The 24,159-nt window shown below is 40.0% G+C and overlaps 1 protein-coding gene across 3 annotated transcripts in view; it reads left to right on the top strand.

Annotated features, from left to right (window-relative positions):
- SPECC1L (sperm antigen with calponin homology and coiled-coil domains 1 like) overlaps positions 1 to 11,012 on the top strand; it is a 69,623-nt gene extending 58,611 nt beyond the window's left edge. For all 3 annotated transcript variants that reach the window (XM_050714165.1, XM_035556709.2, XM_035556710.2), the window contains exons 15-16: positions 838 to 897; positions 3,325 to 11,012. In XM_050714165.1, the coding sequence (XP_050570122.1) occupies positions 838 to 897; positions 3,325 to 3,414 (150 nt within the window). In that variant the 3' untranslated portion in view covers positions 3,415 to 11,012. The remainder of the gene's footprint in view (positions 1 to 837; positions 898 to 3,324) is intronic.
- Positions 11,013 to 24,159: the final 13,147 nt, after the last annotated feature.

A 24,159-nucleotide genomic window follows, 5' to 3' on the forward strand; every position in this document is an offset into this window, starting at 1 on the left:
AAAAATGAGCAAATTTAAGCTCTAAAAAAAACAAACAGAAGCAATCTTACTAAGAATCATATTTGAAACACTTCAGAATACCTTACTGCTATTCTTTTTATAACTCTCCCTTTTATTTTTAATATTATAAGATCTTTGAAAAAAGGAAGATCATAAATTTAAGTGAGTTTATTTTTTATTTTTTTTAACCTTAACACTTGGGAAATGTTTTCAGTTAAAGTTTTTGGCAGCAAGGAGCATTTAAACCTAAAGATTTGAAATCCGTCAAACTTCTATCTTTCAATATTTCTTCCATCTCTCTAACTATCACAAGGATGTTCTTTTATCTGACTTTATCATACTCCTAAGTAACTGTGCTCTCAAGTTGGATGTGAGAACTGAAGGAGAACTTGAAGATGTCAAGACTGTAGAGTAGCCTGTCTGTATCGTAGTGTGCTGTTGTTGATACCTACTGGTATGTGATCTGGAAATGTATTATTGGTAATTCCAAAACCATAAAATAGTATTTCATGAATGTGTGCAGAGATTTTTATATTTATTCTTTTTTAAAGATTAAACCACTTATTGTTTAGCATTTAAAAAGTCAGTATTCTTCATTAACAGTGATTTTTTTTTTCAGCATTATCTTATGAGTAAGAAATTAATAAATTTAAAAAAACTCAAATTTTTAGATGATATTAGGACATGTTCATTCCTATGGCTCTTTTTAAACCAATAGTGTCAAATTATAGACTCCATTTGAAATAAAAGTAGCAGCTTTACTATAAACATTCTTAACACCACTTTATTATGTTTGAAGTAGTATCTCCTTCTAATATGTTTTTTTATTTCCTGCAGAGAAGAAATTTCACTTTGGCTTTTCAGGCAGCTGAAAGTGTTGGCATCAAATCTACTCTGGTAAGTTTGAAATACGTACTGAATGAATTACGTCCCATTTGTAAAAATCAAATGATTCTATTTTGTACTTTTGAAAGATTTTAATGCTTATTACTTAAAAATAACAGCAGATGAGCTCAGCTAGATGTTGTAGTCCCTGTATCAGACTTGACTGAAAAAACAATGATACGCCCATACGTTATTGGCTTTGTTTAATCTCTGTCAGTCTAATATAAACCCAGTGTGGTCAACAACTTAATACTGTTTTTTTTCACTAAAACAGTGACTGAGATAAAGATCTGTACTCAAGCTGCTGCAGCAAAAGCAGCAGCATGACCAATGACAAATAGGGAATGGCATGAAGCTGTATTAGGGGAGGTTCAGGTTAGATGTTAGGAAAAGGCTCTTCATTGAGAGGGTTGTTGGGCACCGGAACAGGCTACCCAGGGACATGGTCAGAGCACCAAGCCTGACCGAGTTGAAGTGTTTAGACAATGCTCTCGGACATACGGTTAATTTTCAGATTAGTCCTGTGTGGAGCCAGGAGTTGGACTCCATGATCCTTGCAGATCCCTTCCAATTCAGGGTATTCTATGGTTTTATGAGATAAACTCTTATAAAAGGAAGATTCAAAAAAACTCATCTCTCAATATAGTAAGAAACAATAATAAAGGTAATGTATTTTTTTAGAATACTTTGAGAAATAGTTAAGTGATACCGTCTTCAAGAATAAATTAATTTTCTCCCATCCCTAACCTGCTTTCAAATTATTTGCCTCTGTCGGACTTCCAGAGTTATAAATCAAGCTATGTAAGTTGTTCTTTTGCTCAGTGTAATATAAGTGTCAAGATTTTAACTATATGTTTAGATTTAATTTGTTGGGATTGTAAGTTACTGAAAGATTTTTTCAATTATTGTTTATTATAAGCTTTCTTACACAAATTTCAGCTTAAAGGAATTCGTTTTTAATATGATAGTATTTACTGGAAGACTCCTGAAGTAGGGAATTGGGAGTATCCAAGCCCTTTGTGATTAATTGCAGAAATTCTGATCCTGGGTGCAATTGCCAGGATCAGAATGATACTCAAGTGATACTTTTGGAACCTAGATTGTAACAAAGCTGCCATAGTTAGCAACTAAGAATAAAGTCAGACATTTTTAAAAATACCACTTTCCTTGATCCTTATCAGAGCGTTTACTCCACCATTGTATTTGTTCACAATGGCAATGCAGCTCTTGGGTATTACTACTTCAGCTTTGTCAGAGATTTGAAATCTGGAAGTTTCTTACCAAGTGCTGATGTAAGAATTAGATTGTGGAAAATAACCTGTGTAATTCTTACATAATTTAGCTTTAGACTAAGTGATTGCTGTTTGTCCTTTTGATTTTTGCCATGTACTTAATTACAGGCATCCTGAAAAGGTAAATTAAAAGGAATTAAATCCTCTGTGCAAATTGTGTCCATCTTAAGGATTTAGTATTTATTTACATACCTACATAAGTAGTGTGCATAGTGTTTTGTTTCATTTTCCTCCTCAACCATGAGTGGAGTGTGAACAAGGGTTTGAAAACTACTGTATGCAAATAGTAGTGGTAATGCAAGGGGAAGTTATTTGTTCACAGAATAGGAAAGTGTTCAACTACTTTCGTGTGCAGAATTAAAAACAAACAAATTTTCTCTTTCTAGAATTCTGGAGATTCTTGTAACCAAAGCTTACAAAACAGTTCCTTACAGTAAATAAAAACACTTAGGAACTACATCACTGTTATCCTTTGTACATGTGCTGAAAAGGGTAAGTGAGGCTGTGTTTGCCTGGCTTATTCCCAGATAGTCTGGCATACTGTTGTTAAGAAACACATGAACTGGCCTATCAGTTAAACATGCACTGATGCTTTGAATCTTGCACGTACTGAACTGGCGGTAAAGCCAACTTCCCTCTTCCTTGCCTATTTACTCAAAAATACCTATCAAAGTAACCTCAAGTTCAGAGGTCTACTGTAAAGTGAGATCATCATTTATTGACTCTTATCCTGGTACAAATTTTGAGCTTTAGGTTCAGTTAATATCTGGGCTTTGATTCTGTGCCTCTCAGTTCCTGGGTAGATTGCATTGGCTTGTGAGGCTGATGTAAGGGGTTGGTGAACAGTAGAGTCGTGATGGCTAATTGTACTAAAAGGGGCACAGCTCAGTATTCACTGTTAGCTGTTTTTCTGATTTGAGATTGAAATGGCTATCCACAGATGTCCTATTCATAGCTGTTTACATTTTGAAGGTAATATAAAGTTATATGGAGGAATTTTCTTCCAGATGCATGAGCGTTTTCTTCATCAGCACTTTAAATTGTAGAGACTTCACAGATTTGCCATTAACATGAATTTGTAAAAATACTACCATGTTCCTCACGAGATTGTTATTCCTGATTTTGACCAATCTGTTTTCTGTGACAGGACATCAATGAAATGGTGCGAACTGAACGTCCAGACTGGCAAAATGTCATGCTGTATGTTACAGCAATTTACAAATACTTTGAAACCTGAAACCCTAATAATTCAAAAGATTCATGGGATAGAACCAACATTAGCTACCAGATCGAAATCTTACTGAAATGCTAATCCCCATTTCACTGAAAACTGGCAACATTTGAGTCCCCTCAAACTTCAGTGACACTGTTCTGGATTGCTTCAGATTGCTTCAGCTACTAAGCTTGGAAACAACTGTTCGAAAGCAAGAACTTGTTGCCACGCTTCTTGGAATAACCCAAGTTATTAAGCTATTCAGATTAATTATGTAGCCTAAAGAGCCTGGACTACTGATGTACTGCCTTTCCAGCCAGACTTCCTGAAGCTTTCTTTCCTAAGAGAGTGAGGTGAATAGATTCTGTAGCATATAGGAAACTAAATGTACAGCTAATGCTTTGAGAAGGAAAAGGATAACATGGCATCATATTACTGAACTTTCTGTAGTGTCCTGATACCACAGAGTCTGAATCTTCCACCCACGGCCTATGGCACCCCAAGACAGTAGAGTTCTTAATGATGATTTAGTTATTGCCTTTACTGCTATTTTCCCTCCTTCAAAATGTGCACAATATTCTAGGAAAACAAGCTTTTGTTCCATAACGACAACTTGAGTGGAAGAGTGGTCTTGATACCTCGAATAATTTGGCACAGAAGAACTCTTCATTCTAAAACTTCGTTATAAGCCTACCTCTGTCACAGCGATGTGGCTTCCAACTTGATCTTATGGATTGTAAAGACTAGCCACGTACAGCTCCTGGTTTTCAGGGTACGCTGTACTTAAAGGGATCTGTCACAACCTCCCTGTGCTTCCATGATAACAGAAATGAATCAATAATCAACCCTTGTATGGTGTGTTCTTTCCCCTCTTCCTTCTTTGCCTGTATAGCATGCACAGCTACCCCAGGCTTTACTTCGCAGCAATACAAGCAAACATCATGGATATCTGTGGTAGAATTTTGGAACTGGGATAGCATTTCCTCTGCAGAGAAGATACTTTCAATAAGATGTAATAATGAAGTAATTTGTCTCAAAATCCAGCTTTGCCATGTTTCCTGTGTGTTTTTTTCGTTGATGTCGCACATCTTTATCTGACTGACAGAAGGTGAGATGTTCTCTGACAAGAACTGTGGAGGAACTAATGAAATGTGTGAAGACCCAGTAGTCTTGAATATTGCGTGGAAAAGACTCACTGTCACAAGGAAGGAATTGAGAAACTTTAGTCTTGATCAGCTTTTATTTTCCTAAAATGTACCTGAATTCATGTAACAGCTCTCGGGCAAAAGAGTTCAAGTAAGTGCCTTAGCTATCATTGAATTGATACATCCTGGCACTTCAGGGCTTTGTAAAGAATGTTAATGGCTCAGAATGATTTCATCTATCCATTTGTCATAAGCTGTTAAAATGTTTGTTGTAACCTTGTTTGTCAAATTGAGGGAAGGCTTCACTCTGCCATTGCTTCTGCCTCCTGTTTTTCCGAATATTTAGCAGCAGTTAAGCCACAGTTGAACATGTCTTATTAATATTAAGCAGAAGCCTACTTTAGAAGTGAGTTCTGTAACAACTGCTATTTATAAGCACATGCTCTTTCAACACAGTAACCCTGTTATTAAGAAAATTAATCTGCCATTCCTGTGGTGCTCTTATGACTGTTAAGGACAGTTTGAATGTCATGGATGTTAACCCGGTGAATGCATCCCTGCTTGGTATCTGTGAAACTTCATCATGGTATAAAAGCACAGATTTAACTCAGAATTATTGCCAAATCTCAAAAGCTATCATTTGAAGAACATAGCCCACGTGAAAAATAATAATTCAGCAGTTAGCATTAGATAAAATTACTTCTTACAGTGCTTGCACTGACAGGTCTGTAACACAGTAAAAATGTGGTTGTGAGAATTATGAAAAGTTGCTAAATAACTACTTAATCCACAATGAGGGTCGTTGGAGAAGTTTTCAGAGCAGCAGTGTCTCATACATCCTTACAGTTCTTTAGACCGAATGTCCCTAAAAGTAGCTAGATACCCTCAGATTATCAGTTGGTACATTTGAAGAGCCAACATTGTCTAAAGACAATTGTTGCAAGAGAGGCTTCGAATGAAGAATCTTCATTAACAGATTTTAATAAGTCTGAAATACAATTCCCTCTCCCGTACGTTTCTTCTAATATTTTTATTTTACTTCTTCAAATTAGTCTCAGTAAGAATAGTCCTATAGGAAATACCCACTCTTGCTGTTTCACATTGCATGTCTTACTAAATTCCAGTTTGTGCACATTTGTGCTTAAAAATCTCTGCTCTTCCCTTCAACAGACATCCTTGTCTGTGATTCTTATTCATTGCCATATATTTTAAGAAAATATTTTTCTAATGAAAAGGACAACATTTTTTCTCTAAATCTCTAAATCCACTAATGACCAGTTGAATTTTTAAGCTGATTTTTTTCTATCTAATTGTCAACTTCGTTTACCCAAAATATTGTACTAGTCTTTAACCAAAATAACACTTAATGGTATAGCCATTTGTAGAAGGGGAAATCGCATTTTTCAGATAACCTTCATTTAAAAGATGAGCTGCTTGTCTTCAGAGAGAGAGAGAGAGAAGTTATGAGTAATTATAGAAAAGATCTTATTTTGAACTTCATAGCTCTGCAAACTTCTTCTTGGTGTGGTCTGTCTGATTAAACCTCTTATCTGTAAAGGAATACTGGGCTCCATAAGATTTTTTTTTTATAAAGATATATCTGAGCCTTTACAAATAAGATGCCATACAGCTGTCCAAGTGACCATAATGAAGCAATGAAAGTTATCAAACAAACAAAATACCCTGCTGCATTCTACTACGTGTTTTTTTCTAAAGGTTCAAACGGCATTTAATTTTTCAAATAGAAGGATAGCTGTAGTCCTTCTGGATGTGGGTGATACTGTTCTACTTGGTTCCTACTTACACTTAATCCTGAAACAGCCTGTTGGTTTTTTACATACAAAGCGAGGTTTCTGCTGATTTACTTTCCTCTCTTTTTCAGTCCAGAAAATATTTCAGAATGTAGTTTAAAAAAAAAAAAAAAAATTATCATCTGTTTATATTACTGCATTTTAATATGTGCCTTGCAAATGCCTGTGCTGTAGTATATCAGGGTTACTCATTGCCAGCTGCAGGGGTGGGGGGCAAAATTGATCTGTCAAGCATATTGATGTAGATACAGCTATGTAATCTTCTGGATCCTGTTTACTGAAACACTTTCACAGACTACAGAGATGTCAGGTTAGAGCCAGATGTGCATTGGGGTTGGCTAGATGTCATCCTGATGCAAGATCATAAACAATGAACTGAGCAAACACTTGTGGGGTTTTCTTTACCAAAAAGAAGGGATGGAAAAAAAGATAAATTTTGGTAATTCAGGAAAATTTCTGTCAGTGAATGAAGTTTTGGTACAGAGTGTCTAACAATAATGGAATTGCGGTGACTTCAGAATGATTTATACTTGACTTGGTTTTCAGTTGGTTTGGTTTGATTCGATTTGATGTGGTTGTCTTGTATATTTAAATGGAAACACTAATTCAGTACCTCTGTTGTGAATCTCAGTGACTGTCACAAAGACCTTTCATTCTTATGCCTGAAAAATTGTGCACAAAATTTTCCCTTTTAAAATTGTGTTTGTGGATAGATTATCCAGAATATAGTATTTATTCACTACGTATTCTGATTTAAAAGTAGTTTTCTGTCTCTTTTGCATAAAATATGTTCATCAAGTTACACTTATCACTTATTGGATAATTATTGATGATTTCTCTCCAGTTCTGTAAAATATTCCCACTGTTTTTGTGTTTATGGGAAATTTGTTATCATGCTTTTGTTCATTCCTTTATTTGCCAGAGCAAAACAAACTCAGCTTTGATATGTTGGTTATTAATGCACCAGCTGCTGTTAATGCTGCTGGCTGCCGGCAGGTTCCGGTCATACCTGCGCAAGGAGAAACAAACACTTGCTCTGGTGATGCGCACGGTGCAGTGGTTTAAACTGCTGAGGATCTGCCTTAAGCAATTTATAGCTGAGGCAAAAAATTCTCCTTGGTGTCTCCCTTCTGCTAATGATCTCGGTGTTAAATTCTTTGTTTGTTTTTTCCAGTTCCCTGATTGAACACTTTAGACAGTTAAAAACTGACCATTTGGATTCTATTGCATCTTTTGCATGACCAAAACCGTACTTTTTCTCAAATCTATCAATTTCTATACAGTTTTCACCTAAGTACAAATTTTATTTTAGCCTAGTTCCAAACAAGATCATTTGGGAAGTTGGAGATATGGAAAACTTCTGGGTGTTTTTCTTACTTTGTTCTGCTTGTGACCGGCTTGGGAACACTGTCTGGTTTTTAACTGATATGTGACAGTCTCTTCTAAAGCTGCCCCTCCTGACTGGCTGGCTGGCAAGAAGTTATGCACAGGCTAAAGCTAAGCCTTTAATACTGTGTTTGTATGACTCATGTGGTGACTTTACCTCTTATTTGCCTATTACAACTAACACAGTCACAGTCAAGCTGCAGGCTGCCTTGAGCAGGAGCTATTAGAGAGCACAATTCTTCTGGGAAGGAGGCCAGTTGTATACCTGACACCAGTTTTTGCCTATTATGAGAAATACTCCTGTTGAGGTGGCCTAAGAAATGGAATTTTAAAATAGTGTTTGTGTACAGGTTGATTTAACTATATAGTTTGTTTGTGGTCCTTCCCTTGACTTGGCAAATATTTATTTCTGTGTTATTTTTATGTTCTGCCAAGCTCTATTTCTGCAATCCCTTTAAGCTAGCAGTAGTGTATGAATACTTAATAAAATTAACCAGTTTGAGAAGTGATTTGGTGGGAAGTGCTGTCAGAGTAGTCATCTATGGGTTTTAGACATGGTGCTGTGCTTTCCCAGGTTAGTGTGTGTTGATTGGCAAAATACATTAGAACTGCTCAACTCTTCTTTTACTTCCTTACCTCCCATATGGTCTGCCTCACCCCAGGGGATCCATCAGGTGTTCCTGCTCCAAATTTACCAACACCTTAGACGTGTTGCGGGTTCATAGGCATCTTTCAGAACGTTTAATTGTCTCCATTTAGAAAGGTACCTCTAATAGTGTTTCTGCCTTCAAAGGAGAGTGACTAGCTGGGTTTTGGATTACTCTTTGGCTTACTGAGCTTGTCCAGTCCTTCATTCAGCTAAGTTTTTTTCTGTATGTTCCCTATTATTTCAACATCAGTGTTGAAGTATGCTTGGTAATTGTCAAATCGATTATGTTGAGCATCTGGAATATGTAGCAAGTACACTTCTTGATAATTAATACTAAATAACTAAAGTTCAAGTTTTGTACGCTTCTGATTTCTGTTAATGTTGACAAGAATGTCTTTTTTTCCTTATGTGCTTGCCAGTTTTTGGGCCACAACACCCCTGAACTCAGTTTGACGAGGCCACTATCCTGGCCTCCATAAATGAATTCATTCTGTGAAAATAGACGTGTTTCCTCACACTGAGACTTCAGTAACACCTACGAATACTAGATGACTTCCTTCCCACTGACATTCATCTTTTATTTGGAATATTCCTTACTCTTAGGCCACTGTCTGCCAGAGTTACAGATAAAGTTGCCATCAGTTCCAGCAGGACTTGTGGATCCAAAATGGTAGGGGAAATTACTTGCAGCATATTATGGCAGCCTGATGTTAGTAAGCTTGTTTCATTTTAATTCCCAATTTTTAGGGGGTTTCAGTTTAGTCAACATCACTTACTCAAAGCTGAAATGTGGCACATTTTTTCTCCACTGGGAAGTATGCTTCTGTTTAATAATATTTTTATGAGATTGTATTTATGAAAACTAAAAAATGTTGTGAAGCTAGTTTTATTGCACTTTTCTAAGGCTTTTGTATTTTGCATAGTGTTCTAGAATATGAACAAGTTGTTTGGGGAAGTTAAGGTTTGAAACTTAACTCTGCCCCAGCTTAGCAATGTATTATGTGCATTCTTATTCTAGTGGCGTATGTATTATTTCAATTGCATGTGACATGGGTATTTATATGGTAGTTCCGAAGCCCAGTGGACATTTCCTGCTGCAGAGGAGCCATTGGCAGTCCTGGTTCCACAGTTCATGAACTGACCTGTTTTGACAGTAGACTGCATTTGCAATAATGGAATAGCTGATTATTTTTTTTCCTGAACTCTTTCAATAAATGGGGAAGAAGAGGCTCTTCTTTTTTGTTCCATTGTTGAAGTTTCTCTGGAGGCTTTTACTGGTTTCCAATGATTGCATATGTTCAGCTAGGATGATTACTTGGGAATCAGCTCAGTAAAGAGGGCACGAGTACACGTAACATACTCAAGTAATTAATCCTCATAACTTGCAACATTTCAGTTTGTTAGGAAATTGTTTTTACATGTATAGTAGGGTCATTTTTACTATTTTTAAGTAGCACTTTTATACTTATCTGAAGGGTTTTTTGAACAGAAATGTCTTCTGTATGTTATCTAATGGAAAGAAAGTATAACACTATGAAACAAAACATAGAATAGCTAGCTTCCAGACCATCAGTTCACTTTAGGTCAGTAATGATCAAGAGTTGTTCAATGTGTATGAAATATATCAGTGATCCCATTTAATATTGGGCAACTCTCCAGATCAAAGTCAGAAGGGCATTAATTGGTACCCTCTAGCTCATGGATGTGAGGGTACTTTCAGTTCAGGTGTGAGGCAGAATTGACAGAACAGTGTGATGAATTTTGGACTTCATGAAAAAAAAAACAAAATTTTATCGATGTCTCAGTCTAACTTCACAGCACTATATTGGATAAGGACTAACCTTGTTTGAATAGACACCACAGCCAGTACTAATATCTCCTAAATAACTAATTTAAAGCTCGTTTTCCATGGCCTTTAAAGATGACATAAAAAAACAGTAGCTCTTCTCTTCCATCCTGCTTTTCTGATTTGTGTTGGTTTTATACTCATTTGAAACACAACTGTTAGACTGACCTAACAGCACGTCTATGGATTTGATAATTCTCATTCTAAACAAGCACTTTTCTCTATTCCAAAACCCTTGCAAATGGTTTACTTGCACATTCACATACATTGTTTTACATAAATGTGTATTTATATGTACATATAAATACACACATGCAACTGTTTGTGTGTGTATATGTACATATGCAGATTTTTAATAAAACTGAACATCTTTCAAGAAGTGCTTGATTCTTTAATACTTAGGATGGTGTAGTAGCTTCTGCATTTAAAAGGTAAGGAGGAAAAAAGTATTTTGTTTCTGGTTAGATCTGAGAAATATAGTTTTGAGGAAAAATTGTAAGTGTGTTCAAATTGTATTTCACTCTGTTTCTGGTTTGAAAGGCACAACCTGTTAGGTATTGGAACTTAAAAGGTCAGCAAGTGTATTTGAAGCTAAACCTTTTGGAGGACCAATATGCTTTTAGTTTGCAAGGACCACTAAAGATCTGGGCATTTACTTTCTACATAATGTATTCTGTATAAGTATTTAGTATGTATGCCTTCAATTTGCCAATGTTGCCATGTTTTCTTCTTAATTATTCATGAAATAAAGATTGCAAATAGCAAAATGTGTCTTTGTTTTCTTGAGTGAGGCTGCTACAAAAAGGGATATTTTAACACTATTTCTGACACTGATTTTTCAGGAGTAAACGTGACAGGAAGTAGTTTGTGGAGGTTTATGTGCCATGGATGAGAAGTACAGACCAATGATTTGCATGCCTATAACTGCACGATTTTCTGGAAATCATCTCTATTACGGTATATCAGCATATTTTATGATATCTACCCCCAAAGAATTTTAAATGATAACATGGCGAATACTCTGTGTATGAGGTATGTATTTAAGGCATCTGCCTAGTCTGGATTAAATATGAGCAACAGAGAAGGGAGTTCTAGCAAATATTTTCAATTTAGGCAACTTCTTTAATATAGAATAAATAATGCAGGATTAAAATTATTTAAATATTTAGTCCAACCAAGTAAGGCAATGTGTTCTCTATCTCACAGGAAATCAGGGGGGCTGGAGGGGAGCTGGGCATTTTATCACTTGAACACTTCAGTGCATTTAAAACAGATGCCTAAAAGTAAGATTTCTAGGTGAAAATAAATATTAGAACACCTTAAATGTAATTTGTTCTCATTCATCCTGGATGGTAACTGTTTTTAAATTCAGTTTTATCTGAAATGGTGTAAAAACAGTTACAGAGCTTTAGTCTTAAGTGCTCTGAAATAAACTGGATCCAGAGGTTTGGGCTGGGATCCTTTTATTTCGAACTTTGTTCTTAAATGCACTGGTTAGCGGATGTGTTTCAATATATCTGTTCCTTAAAGGTTTTTTTTAAGGTTTGGTGTGTTGTTCTCTGTTCAGAAATGCCTTTCACTCAGTAATGTTATTCTGCAAGAAAATGTCTTGCTTTTTTCTTGAGGTGAAATATTCTCACTGAATTTTGAGTGATTTAAGAGAACTCTTCTTAGTTCTCAATTTATCTATATCTTGTTTTTAAGCATGGGTCTTCAGTTTCTGTACTTAAGAATAAACGTTTTAGTGTGTAGTAAAATCTTGCGTCAGAAAGTAGATGTTTTTCTTCTCTGTAGCAAGTGTGTGACAGCATTGTAGAAGTGACTTGTACACCTGCACTTGGAAACGTGAAGGTCAAGACAGAAGCAGCGAGCAGGATGTAGGCCAGGCCTGAGGTATGTTGAAACAATAGTGTCTGCATGATCTGTGGGGCTGCAACTTTTCTTACCCATAGTCACTGAAATAGCATTCCCTAACGAGAGTTTTGTGGCTTTTTTTTTTTTAACCAATTGTCTTACAAGCTGTCACTAGATAATTTTGTTAAAAATGTAGAACTAGTGCCATAAGTGTGTTTAAGTTGAACGTAATAAAATCAGTTAAATAATTTGGAAGGTTGTACTGTAATGAACTGCAGCTATCTGGAGTAGTAAAATAAAAACCTCAGAAGCAACAGCATTATAATATCCCGTTGTATTATATCAGAAAAGCTTAGACTGGAGTCATGGTTGCTCGTCACTTAAATTCTGTACAGGAAGTAGGTTAGTATTACAGAATTTGCAACTCAAATTCTTATCAAAAGAGTTTCACAGTGACTTTGACCATAGAGAGATACTTGGGTTATATTGTATGTTACAAAGTCCCAGTACTTGGACTCACCCCTCTCCTGTTTGTGATTCCACAGAGCACGTATTCAAGAGGGGCTCATGAGGATGTCAGTTTTTCCCAAATGCAATTCTTTTCAAAACACAGATACTAATTTAGCACAAAAAGCTTACGCCCTTCTCCAGATGGGAAGTTATTAATAGCCAGCAGCTACTGCTAAGACAGAAAAATAATAATCCTGAATTCTTTGCGCTTCTTTGCAGTGCCTTTACCATTGTTCACCCTTTCTTAGCTTCCCTCTCTTAGTGTTTTGCCTAGCTTTCATAAAAGCTAGTATCAACGGTATCTTCCTTTGGGCCCAGCATTTGGTTTTTTTTGGTATGTTTTGGTATGTTTTCTTTTTCATTATCAGTCCTAATGGTTGAGTAAGGTATAATATTCTTTAACATTGTTCAAAAAGTAGTGAATATAGGGTGGAAAGCTCCAGTACCTTCCATATAAATTAGTGCTTGATGCTGTAACCCAACGGTATGAACAGAGAAGTTAGCTAGTTAGCCTCTCCATTCCTGGCAGCTCAAGGTTAGAGGAACATTTATTTATCTAATTATTTATCTAAATAAATTGTTATTATACTCTCTTCTCTTAGAAAGGTTGCTCTGAAAATTTTCCTGTGCAAGTCTTTGTTTTGAAAAAAAAAAATCATGATTTAAAAAGACAAAGTAGATAAATGACTGATGCCATCAGTCCTGTTCCATGTTAAGGTTTTTACTAGTCTTCATCTGCCGTTGCCCTCTATATCACCATGGTTTTGTTGAAGTCTGTTTATAGAAGTGAATTTCTGTATATGAAATGCCCTGTTTGAAAAATAAGATCTCAGCTTCTCTTTGATGTTCTTGGCCCAGTTCTTTGGAGCCTTCTTACCATCATTGTGAAAATTGGGTCGAACACAGTAGAGTGACTTACAGTATTTTTACAGGTAGACTTTTGCATTGATTACGTAGTGTGAGGAAATACTTGTGCTTCTTTCCAATGCTGTGCACAGCTCGCTCCCTTGTTTATGCTTCCTTTTCTTAAACCATTTTAGACTCTTCACGCCAGAAGCCTCAAAGTTAAGCTCTTAAAAATGAAAGAAACTTGAGGAGGAGACATAACAGTCTGGAGACAAATTCACTGAGCTGTTGACGATATCATATTTTTCAAAAAATAAATAACCCACAGAGTACTGAAATGCCAGCATGTTAACGCTGTGAGTCTTGGGGGGGGCAAATTCAGATTCCATAGACTGCAATGGAGTTAGCCCAGGGTAGAGCCTGCAGTGCATGTAACCAGTCCTATTGCTTTAAAAATAAAATCACAATGTTGGAAGGTTTGAGTGTGAGGGGTGCTGAACATCTGTAGTTTTGCACTTCAGGAGCTGTTAAAGCGTTCAGTCCTTTCAAAAAATCTATCCTGAGGATGGGTGGTCTAACAATGATGTAGCTGGAATTCTTTTGTTCAGCAGAGAAGAAACTTAAAGGGAAGGCATGCAGCAATTTTGTTTATGGCCAGAGGTACAAACATTATAAAAGCATTGGAACAAGTGCTAAAGTACTAACTGAACTTTATAAAGGTACCAAGTTCTATCATTTTGCACAAACACTTCGAGCAGGTCAGTCATTCTGAGCCTGAGGAGGGAGTGGTGTGAAGCAGGGTCAGTAGCTACTTTCTGTCTCTTCTGTGTTGTAACAGGAGCTTGGATGTACACAATGTGGATTTTGTCAAGTTAAATAAGGGTTGCCCTCTCATTGCTCCTTAGAAAAAAATGAGAATAGTGTTAAGTGAAGAGGAATCATCTGACTACTTCTTGCTGGGCCTTGAGCTCCAACAGTGTATTGTATAAAGGTAACTTCTATATATTATTATAGAAAATAAATAGCTGTTGCTCTACAGCTCCCACGTGATGATTCATGCTACCAGTTTTCCTCTATTAATAGTCTACAAAGAATGCTTAAATTTAGATTGAACTCCGTTCTTGTTCTCTGTCACGCTGAATAGCGTTTGAAGAAATGAAGCCAATCTCTTTGGGGAGTGCCTTTTATGGAGACTAGTCCAATTCCTGACTTGAAACTACTGAAGATCCTTCACTGGTTCCTGATGTAAGTGCAAATGGCAGAATTTAAACAGGGTTGTGGATATGGGTTTACATTTCCTTGTGAGCACAAATCTTACCTTAATTGTGGCTTGTTTTCCGTAAGCTAAACTCTATGCTGGAATTTAGCCATTTGTGAGAAGGCTTTGGTCTTTGACATGGAAGATTATCCTTTAGTTAAGATGCTAGTGATGGGCCTTTACAGCCATGTTTTTCCACATGTAACTTTTTTAAAGGACTCCCTCCTCAGAAAATTTTTTTCTTAGGTTTATTTTAAAATTGCTAACAAATTTCATGTTGAACAAGGTGAGAGAAATAATTAGATATATATGTAATATATATATTTAGTATTTAAGGATTTGCTAGTGTTTCCAAAGGACCTCAAATAACCCTGCCTCAGTCTCTTCTCTTAGACTAAGCCAAGTGCCTTTCACTGCTTTTGAGGAGTTGCAGGCAGTATTTGTAGGTATGGGATTATGTACAAGTCTGAACATGTCATTTTAAGTGTCTTCTATACCAACATTACTTATGTTTGCTAATGCTCAGTTTGATGCATCTTTACAAAATAGGCATCTCTTAAATGCAGTTGTGCATATATCAGATGGTTGTGTCTGGTTAGAAGTTTCACAATCCAGTATCCAGCTCCAAAACTGGTAAAGAATAATCCCTGCATGGATGTGAAAGGCTGGCAATGAGAGTTTGTTGCTGATTGGTATACACAGCATACAGGATTCGTGCTGTAAGAGTAAAGCATTGACTATCATCTTAGCTCCAATGCAGCACTGATATACAACCTTGCTGTTGTCACTTATCCATTAACCCTGAAGTGGCATCCAGTCAGTGCTTTATGTTGGTCTGCTGCGATTCAAGTACTGGCCCATTTAAAATTGACACATCTAGCAAAAGTGTATAGCCAACTCCTAGCTTATGGTTTAATGAGCAGAGCTGGTTGTTTGGGGACAGTTTCTAGAAGCTAGAGTATGTGTGATGCAGAAGTACTTCACTTTGTCCTCCAAAAAAAAAAAAAAGAATTATTAGACATAGTTTTTTTCTGTTTACATAAACACATTAATTCTTCCAGATTGTATTCAAGACAAACTGATGATCATTTTCTGTAAGGCAGTTTTCCATACAGCAACCTCAGTACATGTGTGTGACTTTTGTGCTATCTTGCTACATACAAAGGTGGGGGGCTGGTTTTGGTTACAGTCATTATATTAGTCTGTTTTGTGTTTACAGTGGCCTTGATGATGTGCCCAAGCAGGCTGTTGCTAATGCAGTATCAGCAAAGTGAATGGTGAGCTTCATGATAGGTCTCAAGTGGGAAGTCTTTATTTACTTTGCTGTCATCTTTTTGAGGGAAGCTTTCCAAGCTTTATTCTACACTGTATTTCTAGGTTTTACTGCTTTAGTTCAGTTACTAAGTCTGAGGAGGGCAAATAGTCTTATCACTGCTTTTCAGCTGCCCAAAATTCAGAATTTTGGCTTGTTCAGTTAGGAGACAGTGTCCTGTATATTATTGCAACTCTGCTTTTTAGGAATGCAAAAGCTTTCTTGGCTGCATTTGGGAGAACTGGAAATTTTCCTTTTTTCCTTGCAGTCCGGGACTTCTTTCAGCTCAAGCCAGCAGCCTGCTCTAGACGAGTGGCAGTACCTTCAGTGTAGCTGCTGAGGCTGCTGGAAGCTCTCATGTGTCCAGGTAGTTTCAGCCTTCCTTTTCACGTAGTCCCTTCTCAGACTGTGCCTGGCTATAGCAGTCATAGCAATGCTGTTTTTTTGCCTTCAAGTGTTGCAAAGAAGGGAAAGAAAATTAGTGCTCTATTTTACTGCCCCCCACCTCAGAGATGATTAATATAACCTTTTATAGTTAGTACAAAAACCGATTGTATTCCTTAACCCTCAATTTATTGCCATTGTTGACCGCTGATAAAGGAGGACATAAGCAGAAAATCTACAGGAAGGACAACACACAGAATATACACAAGAAATATGATCTGAAGAATGGTGTGGTTCTGTTACTTGACAGAAGCAATAGCATTAATAATAAGCAATTCATAATTCAAAAAGAAGGGAACATCTATTCAAATATTACTGTAGTAATGAAAGATAAGCTATCCAGCTGCTAAATGGGATATAAAACAGCAGCTGCTAATTGTAAACACTTCGTGTGCAGAAGTAAAAAACAAGCAAGTAAAACCAAGAGTAATAGAACTGGCTGAGGAGCTCCAGGAGCTGTTAATATTGATTTTAACAAATCTTGAAGCACTGCAGATTTCCCAGCTGCACAGAGAAAATCAGTGTGTGATAATGGGAACCTAATATTCCATCCAAATATAGTTGGTAGTGGTAGACTGAATAATATCCATCAGCATGATTTTATGGAAAAGAAGTAATTTCTAACACTAGAAGCTTATGGTACCATTATCAGCCAGCCCTGTGAAATCACTCAGATACTTGCTTTACATCTTTTGTGACTTGCTGATTTAAAAGAAAATCAGCGTAATCTTAAAATTGATTAAAAAAATCAAAAGAATAGTTGCAACTGGGAGAAAACATCTAATGAAGCATTTTTGGGTTCTTTCAAAGATACATTGATCAACATCGGTGACTCAGGAAACTTGTAAAATGCGTTGAACATAAGGCTGTTGGAAGAAACCAACCCCATGGCTTAGTAAAGTGAGCTGACTGCAACAACTTCGTTTTTAATGTATTCAGGAGCAAAATCATATTTAGAAACTGCAGCCTTGCTCCCTGTATTTTGATTCTCAGCTTTCATTAATTTCAATGGGAGAGAGTCATTTGGATGGCTTTGAGGATCTGGGCCAAAGACCAGAGGCCACCTCTACAAAACTGAAATCGTTACCCAGGAAAGGAGCAACACTGAACAGGCACAGCAGATCCCGGCAGGCAGCTAACTGCTACAGCACAGCACTTGCACCCCCACTTCAAATACAGTTGCACAGCATAAATCTTTGTGGAAAACACTACCTCTTGTACAGGGCAAGAGTGAGACCATTATGGGAACAGTACCTGTTTCTGGTGTCTGCATTTTCCAAAAAGCTCTGGCAAACTTCATGTAGGCAGGCAGCATTTCTAAATTTATCAATATTGCAGTATGTTTTGATGAGGCTCCTAAATTTCTCATAATCTCCCCCGTTCTTGTTTTTCTCTTGAACTGGTTTGTCAGTATATATGGTTCTTAAAATCACTTTGTGTCACTTTGTGGTGCTCCAGCCTTTTTCTGTCACTTCTGTAATTCACAGCTGCATGGCTGAGGCAGCCAGTGTGCCAGCCTGCCTTCCTGTCCAGGAGAGTGGAGAAGAGGACAGCATGGGTGCCTGATGCTGCTGCCAGCAATAAACCTTTGATGCTTCGAGGCTCACAGGTTCTGAGGTTGGTGCTGAAGTGGCTTGTACCAGGTCTGCTACTTTTTTTCTACTGTCTTGATGCACCAAAAAAAGCTTGGTGCAAGCACACAGCTGTAGCTGTCCCCTGCTAAGAGGAGTCAGGGCTGACTGTTGTGGAAATGAACCTCGTCTGCAAAGGCTGGGGTCTGCTATGGGGTCTGTGTAGTCACGCTAGTGGCTTTTCCTGTTCATAAAGTCAAACAAATAGGAACAATGTGGATAAATTACTCACTAGGATGCAAAGTTTAAAAAAAAAAAAAAAAAAAAAAGAAGCTTAGAAGATGCCTGCAAAGAGCAGTGGATGCATATTCTTGAGAGGTTCTCTCCCAGCTTCAGAATGGCCGAGAGCTGAGCGATGGCTGGCAGGGGCAGAGCAGGGGATGCCGGGGGACACATGCGGCCCCGCGGGCACAGCTGTGGCCTGCACTGCAGCCTGCCCAGTGGGAAACGCAAAACTTCTGTGAAATATTAAATATCTTCATTGTGAGTTTTTAAACGCTTCCAGAGTAGTTGGTGTGCAGGGATCCCCTGTCCATTCTGCTGGTGGTGATGAGGGGAAGCTGAGACAGGAGGGAGCTGGGATTTCTCCCTGTTTGTGTATAATCCTGGGAGTACTGTGTGGTGCCACTTGGTCCAGCGGTGGGCTTCAGCGGTAGTTCAGCCTAGAAAGACCTGGCTGCTTATAGGGAAAGCCCTCCTCTCCCTGCCTGTCATTACATTCGGCTAAAAGGCTCTAAAAGCCCCTTTTTCTGTCACTCCCAGGTCCCTCAAGTCAAGCCCTGGACCTCCTGAAGCAAGCGGCGACCTCGCGGTGCTGCCCCTCCGCCTGCCCTCCCGGAGCCGCCAGGTAATGTCGGGGGCTCTGAGAGGGCTCCGGGGGGGCCCGGCCCGGCTCGGCTCCGCTCCGCCCCGCTCCACCCGCGCCGCCCTCCAGGGGGAGCCGCCGGCTCCTGGCCGCCGGGCTGCCCGCGTCCTGAGGCGGAGGGCGCCGCGGGGCGGGAGCGGGAGCGGGAGCCGGGCAGCGGCCGGCTGGGAGCGGGGCCGCGGCCGTGAGGTGCGGAGCGGCGCGGAGCGGAGCCGGAGCCCTGGGGGCAGGTGGGTGAGGTGGGCCCGGTCCCGCGCTGGGGGGCGGCGGGGGGTGGCTGCCGGGCCCCGGCCGTTGCCGGGAGAGGTTCAACTTCCCCCGCGGCGCCTGAGCGGAGCTCTCCTGCCTCCGCTGCCCACGAGACCGGGGAGATTTGGCTGTAAGTTGCCCCGGCCCGCGTGGGGTTTTTTTGGCTCTTCGCGCCTTGCTCGCTCCCAGCTGTCATTCCCCGACACACCCCCGCACCCGGAGCTGTTTGCCCCGCGGCTCTTTGTCCAGACAGCAGGCGCTGGACTTTGTTCCCCTGCACCCAGACCTCCTCCTCCTCCTGGCTCTTCGGCTGCTGTTCGTGCTCGAAAGCAATCAGCTGTAAAATAGCGATTCCCTAGGAGCACCCTGCATCCTGTAAGCTCCTCTGTAGCGTTTATCAAGGGAGATTTCCATGCACTTTGCAATCAGGCGAAAGGGAAAAAGGGCAGGGACTTAGTAGACGGCACTAACTGCACGCAGTTTATCCCGCTCCTCACTCCGCAAGCCCTGACCCTGGCTCGTCTGTGCCAAGTGACCAAAACAGTTTTGGGGCAGTGGCACTTCCACCGTGACCGGGTGCTCCCTCAGCGTGGGTACATGGCGGGGATGTCGGCGGAGCTGCGAGGCCCCGAGGGGCCCGGTGGTGCTGTGTTACGGGGAGAGGGCTGCTGAAGAAAAGGGGCATCAGGCTTCACGGTGCCGATTGCTGCCAGAACTGCGGGAAGGATGTGCGAGAAGGCTTTCTGCCCCGCGGGACGGGGCTCCTGGGCCCTGCTGGGGTGACCTGTCCTCGCGGAGGTGCTGCAGCCCATCGTGGAGGAGAGCGTCGAGCAGCAGGTGCGCTCCCGGTGTGCGGTGCCTTTGCAGGGACATTCCTGGGAGGAGATCTTTCTCCGTTTTGAGTGTGTGGTGTAAGTGTTGTCCAGAAGCTCCTCGGTTGCCTTAATGCTCTTTTATGTACTGGTGTGGTATGAGCTTGGGTAGATTTTGAGTGCAGATGTACTGCTGGCTTTGTTGCTAGCTTAAAAATAGTAAAGGTGGCCGAGCACCCTCTCCCAAACTGTTTTGGGCAGAGGGGTCACAGAGGAGAAAGGAAGGGTTAACTTAAGCAACATGACTCATTTGGCAAATACTAGTTAATAGAATTGCCTTAACTACTTAAAATTATTTTCCTAAGCAGATGGTCAACTATTAGATAACTCTATCTTTGGATGTATTTTTTTTCAGGTTTCTTATCTGGCTGGTAAGTCTCAGACCTGTGTAACACAAGAACTGTAGTAATTGATAAATCCATTCTTCTGCATGAGAGAAAGCATGGCCAGCTCCTGCTGTTACAGAGGGACACCCCCCAGGCATATTGCCAAAAAGATAACAACCAACAGGCATATGAGAAATATTTAAATTGAATTAGACCTGTGGAAAAAATATCGTATTTTGAATTTCCATTTTAAAAAATCAATATAAATGTAATTGTAATCACAAATAGTATGAAAACGAAATCCTGTCTAATGTGGCAAATGGATTAAATTCTAGGAAAGCTATGAACCTCTGAATTTGTAGGGGAAACACATGGGTACACACTGCAAACATGTATGTGTATATATAAAATAAAATGACCTATTTCAGGGTACACAAAAAAAAAAGGCAAGCAGACTCCTTTTTAGTGCAGTTCCTGGGACAAGTCTGCAATTTACACACATACATAATCTGTCTCTCTTTCCGTACATATTTTTATACCTAAAAAAATGGAATCAGCATGATCCCGTGCCAGATCAGGGGATGTCAGCCTAGTAATGATGTTTTTAGCCTCTGTCCTTCTGACAGTGGGTTCAAAAACCTCCCACCAGGTCTCCTGTATTTGCATTTCTATTTCTGCTGATATTTTAATAGGATGTTTCCATAAGGGCTGCTGGCACTATTGCATTTGAATGTAATCAACTTTTGAAAGCTATTCATCTTTTTGTTTAATCTTCAATAGTGGATTTGATGTTGAGCCATGTGGTTAAGCCCTCTTAAGAACCACTGGGAAAAGCTCAGTCCAGCAGGAGGTTTGGAGGGTCTGTTGTGAATCTTCACTCTTCCTTTCAGTTGTGTTTCTCTGAAGGATCTGGGCTGGCCGGCCATATATGTCCCCTCTGGTCTTGAGCCTGGCAGCTTTTCCATCTGGTGTGGATGGAAAACCCCTACCTTCACCGCTTCCTTTCTGCATGGTGGCTGTAGATTGTGTCATCTTGTCTATACACAATGCTTAAGGTTTCACAGATATTTCGACCAAAACATTTTCACTGTGCTTCAGCTCTTCACTTTGGTTTGATGTTTCCACCCATGTTTTTGCATGTGAAATGGAATGAAACATTTTGTGGCTAAGCTCTGCCTGAGAGTTCTGCGCAGCTGCGAGCATGAGGTATTTTTTCATCCAAAGGCTGTCATCGGCATCTCTCTCTTGCTGTACTGCAAAGTTTGTCCTTCACTTTGAACAGCTCTTGGATTCTCTTCATCCTTTGTGGATGGTAAATAACTCTCTAGGTCCCTCCGTGTTGTATGCTTTCCATCTGAAAATAGATGGGCTATTGAAGCTTTTTTTTTCTTTTTATTTTGTTGTTGGACTCTAAGCTAAAAAACTAGAGATCTTGAGCTGTGATTGAAGGAATCAGTGAGGGTTCTCACACATCAGTGGAGAGCCAGTCAGCCGCTTTCATCAGGGGTCTGTTACTTAGGAGCAGAAGGCTTGGTTTCATCATGGATCACCTTCGGGTTTGACATCTGGAAATAGCATCTGAACAGCCTTGGCAAACGACCTGCACACAACAGCACTGGTTCCTTGCCTCTCTTTTCCTTTTAAAAAGGAAGAGAAAGTTGCTTAATGTGATGCTCAATGCAGCTGGATTGTGGTTTGGTCCATTAGGAGTAAAGAACCGGCAGCGTTTTGCCTCAGGAGGGTAAGTGGATCCGGGCAGGTGCACTGAAGGTGGTTTAACCTCTGAAGGCTTCAGTTTCTTCTGTAGAATCAGAAGATGCCTCTCCCCTCACTAAGGTTGCATCTGAGTCAGGAATAATTATTGGTTGTATTGCACTTTTTTTTTCTAAAGTAAACCTCTGTAGATCGGAATGGCCAGATGGCGCATACAACTCTCAATTATGGAAAATATCCTCAGGAGGTGCTTTGAGGTCATCTAATCCATGCCTCTGCCCAAAGGCAGGATCAGCTGTGCTTGTGCCTTTCCTGTGACAGCTATTTCTCCATCCTGCTCCTTAAGACCTGCGGTGGAGTCTCCATGCTTTCCTGCAATGCAGGAAACACCCTGATGTCCAGCTTCAATTTCCTTTGCAGTAACTCATTTGTCCATGGTGGGCAAACCACAGAGGAACCAGCGAAGAGAATTTACAGCTCCTTCAGCAAATGCAGGTAGTTGTTAAGTGGCAGTTCATAAGGGTGTGATCTCTTTCCCTCCTCCACCTGAGTTCTGTAAGGAGCAAACCATACGAAACATGGCTAACTTGTGTCTGTATGGCTGGAGGTCGGCAGTAGCGTGGGAAGGATGGGGTAAGTAGGCTGCGCTACATCTCCGGATGGTGGCACGACTGCAAAGTGAGGATAAAGTTGCTCGGATAAACACACAGCGATGAGGTTATGAAAAGAACTGATGAGCCACTAAAGGAATGCTTTGGAAAGTTCAGAGAAGAGCCAAGCACATCAAGATGGCTTCTGTAAAACATCTGTGTTCAGGGTGATCGCTGGTGTTAGGCAAAAGTGTTAACAAAGCTTTGGCACATGTTTGAGCACGAGCGTTGTCCCTTCCTGTTCAGGACACCCAGGGTTTAATTCAGTGCTTTAAGCAGACATCAGTGCTGTGTGTGGCATCTCAGTGGGGCTGGCAGAGAATAGGACAGTACCGAAGGGAGATACGTACCTTTCTGAAGCGATGGCAGAGGTTCTGGTGATGGTTTGGAGCTCTTTAGATGTCCCTATCCACTTACATTTAAGCAGTCAGCTCAAACCCCGTCACTTTATTTTGACTTGCTCTGGAGAACGGTTGCTTTTCCATCATTGGGCCTATTAGTTGACTAATTAAGAAAGGAAAAAAAAAAGGTAGAATAAAATACAACGAATCTTACAGAAATTATATGCAAATGCCATCACAAAAGATATACAAGAGCAGGAGTACTGGAACCTCCTTGCTCTCAAAGCAGCAGTAAATCCAGTGCCAGGAAGGTCAGGCTTGAAATTTTGTTTTGAGGCTATAGCTAGTGTTATTTTTATTTTTATCTATCTCTATATGTTTTGAAATGTTACCGATTTCAAGCCCAAATAAAATAAGTAATTTTTTACAACTACTGCAGTGGAAGGCAGGATTTGAAAAGAAATGACGGCTACAAGATGGATCGTGTTTATCTTAGATGATAGGTCAGAGGTTGCATGCAGCAGGCTTATCACTATCTGACAGGTAACAAGATAAAGGCCAGGTGTTACATGGGGATGTGGAAAGACCTAAAAACAGGAATACTGAATACTTTCCATGGCATTTTTAGGGAACATTTGCAAACAATGCATCTGAGACAATGGAGAAGTTAGCGGGGGGTGAAACTTGCAGAGATGGTTTGAGCCAGGGACAGGGGGAGGGAAAGGCTCACTTGTACAGAGGATGAGGGAATCTTCCTGTCCCTTGCTGCTTCAAGGAGAGGAAAGGGGGGTTTTCCTGCAGCTTTGGAGACGTGACGAATGACATGCTGGGCTCCTGTCTGTACGTCGATTAGCATTTGTGATTACACTCAGATCCAGGGTGGAAGGCACTCAGCCATTCTCAGGAGGCCTCCGGTACTTGCAGATTGGGGCTCTTTTATCTGCCAGCCAGCTGAGATACAGTGCTCTCTGCCTCCTGTCACAGGGACACTTGTGGCTCCTTGTTCAGCAGCTTGTCAAGGAGGGCAGGAGAGGGATCGTTCACTCAGCTGAGCCCGAGCC

This window comes from Cygnus atratus, chromosome 17, assembly GCF_013377495.2.
Source record: "Cygnus atratus isolate AKBS03 ecotype Queensland, Australia chromosome 17, CAtr_DNAZoo_HiC_assembly, whole genome shotgun sequence".
NCBI classification, from domain to species: domain Eukaryota; kingdom Metazoa; phylum Chordata; class Aves; order Anseriformes; family Anatidae; genus Cygnus; species Cygnus atratus.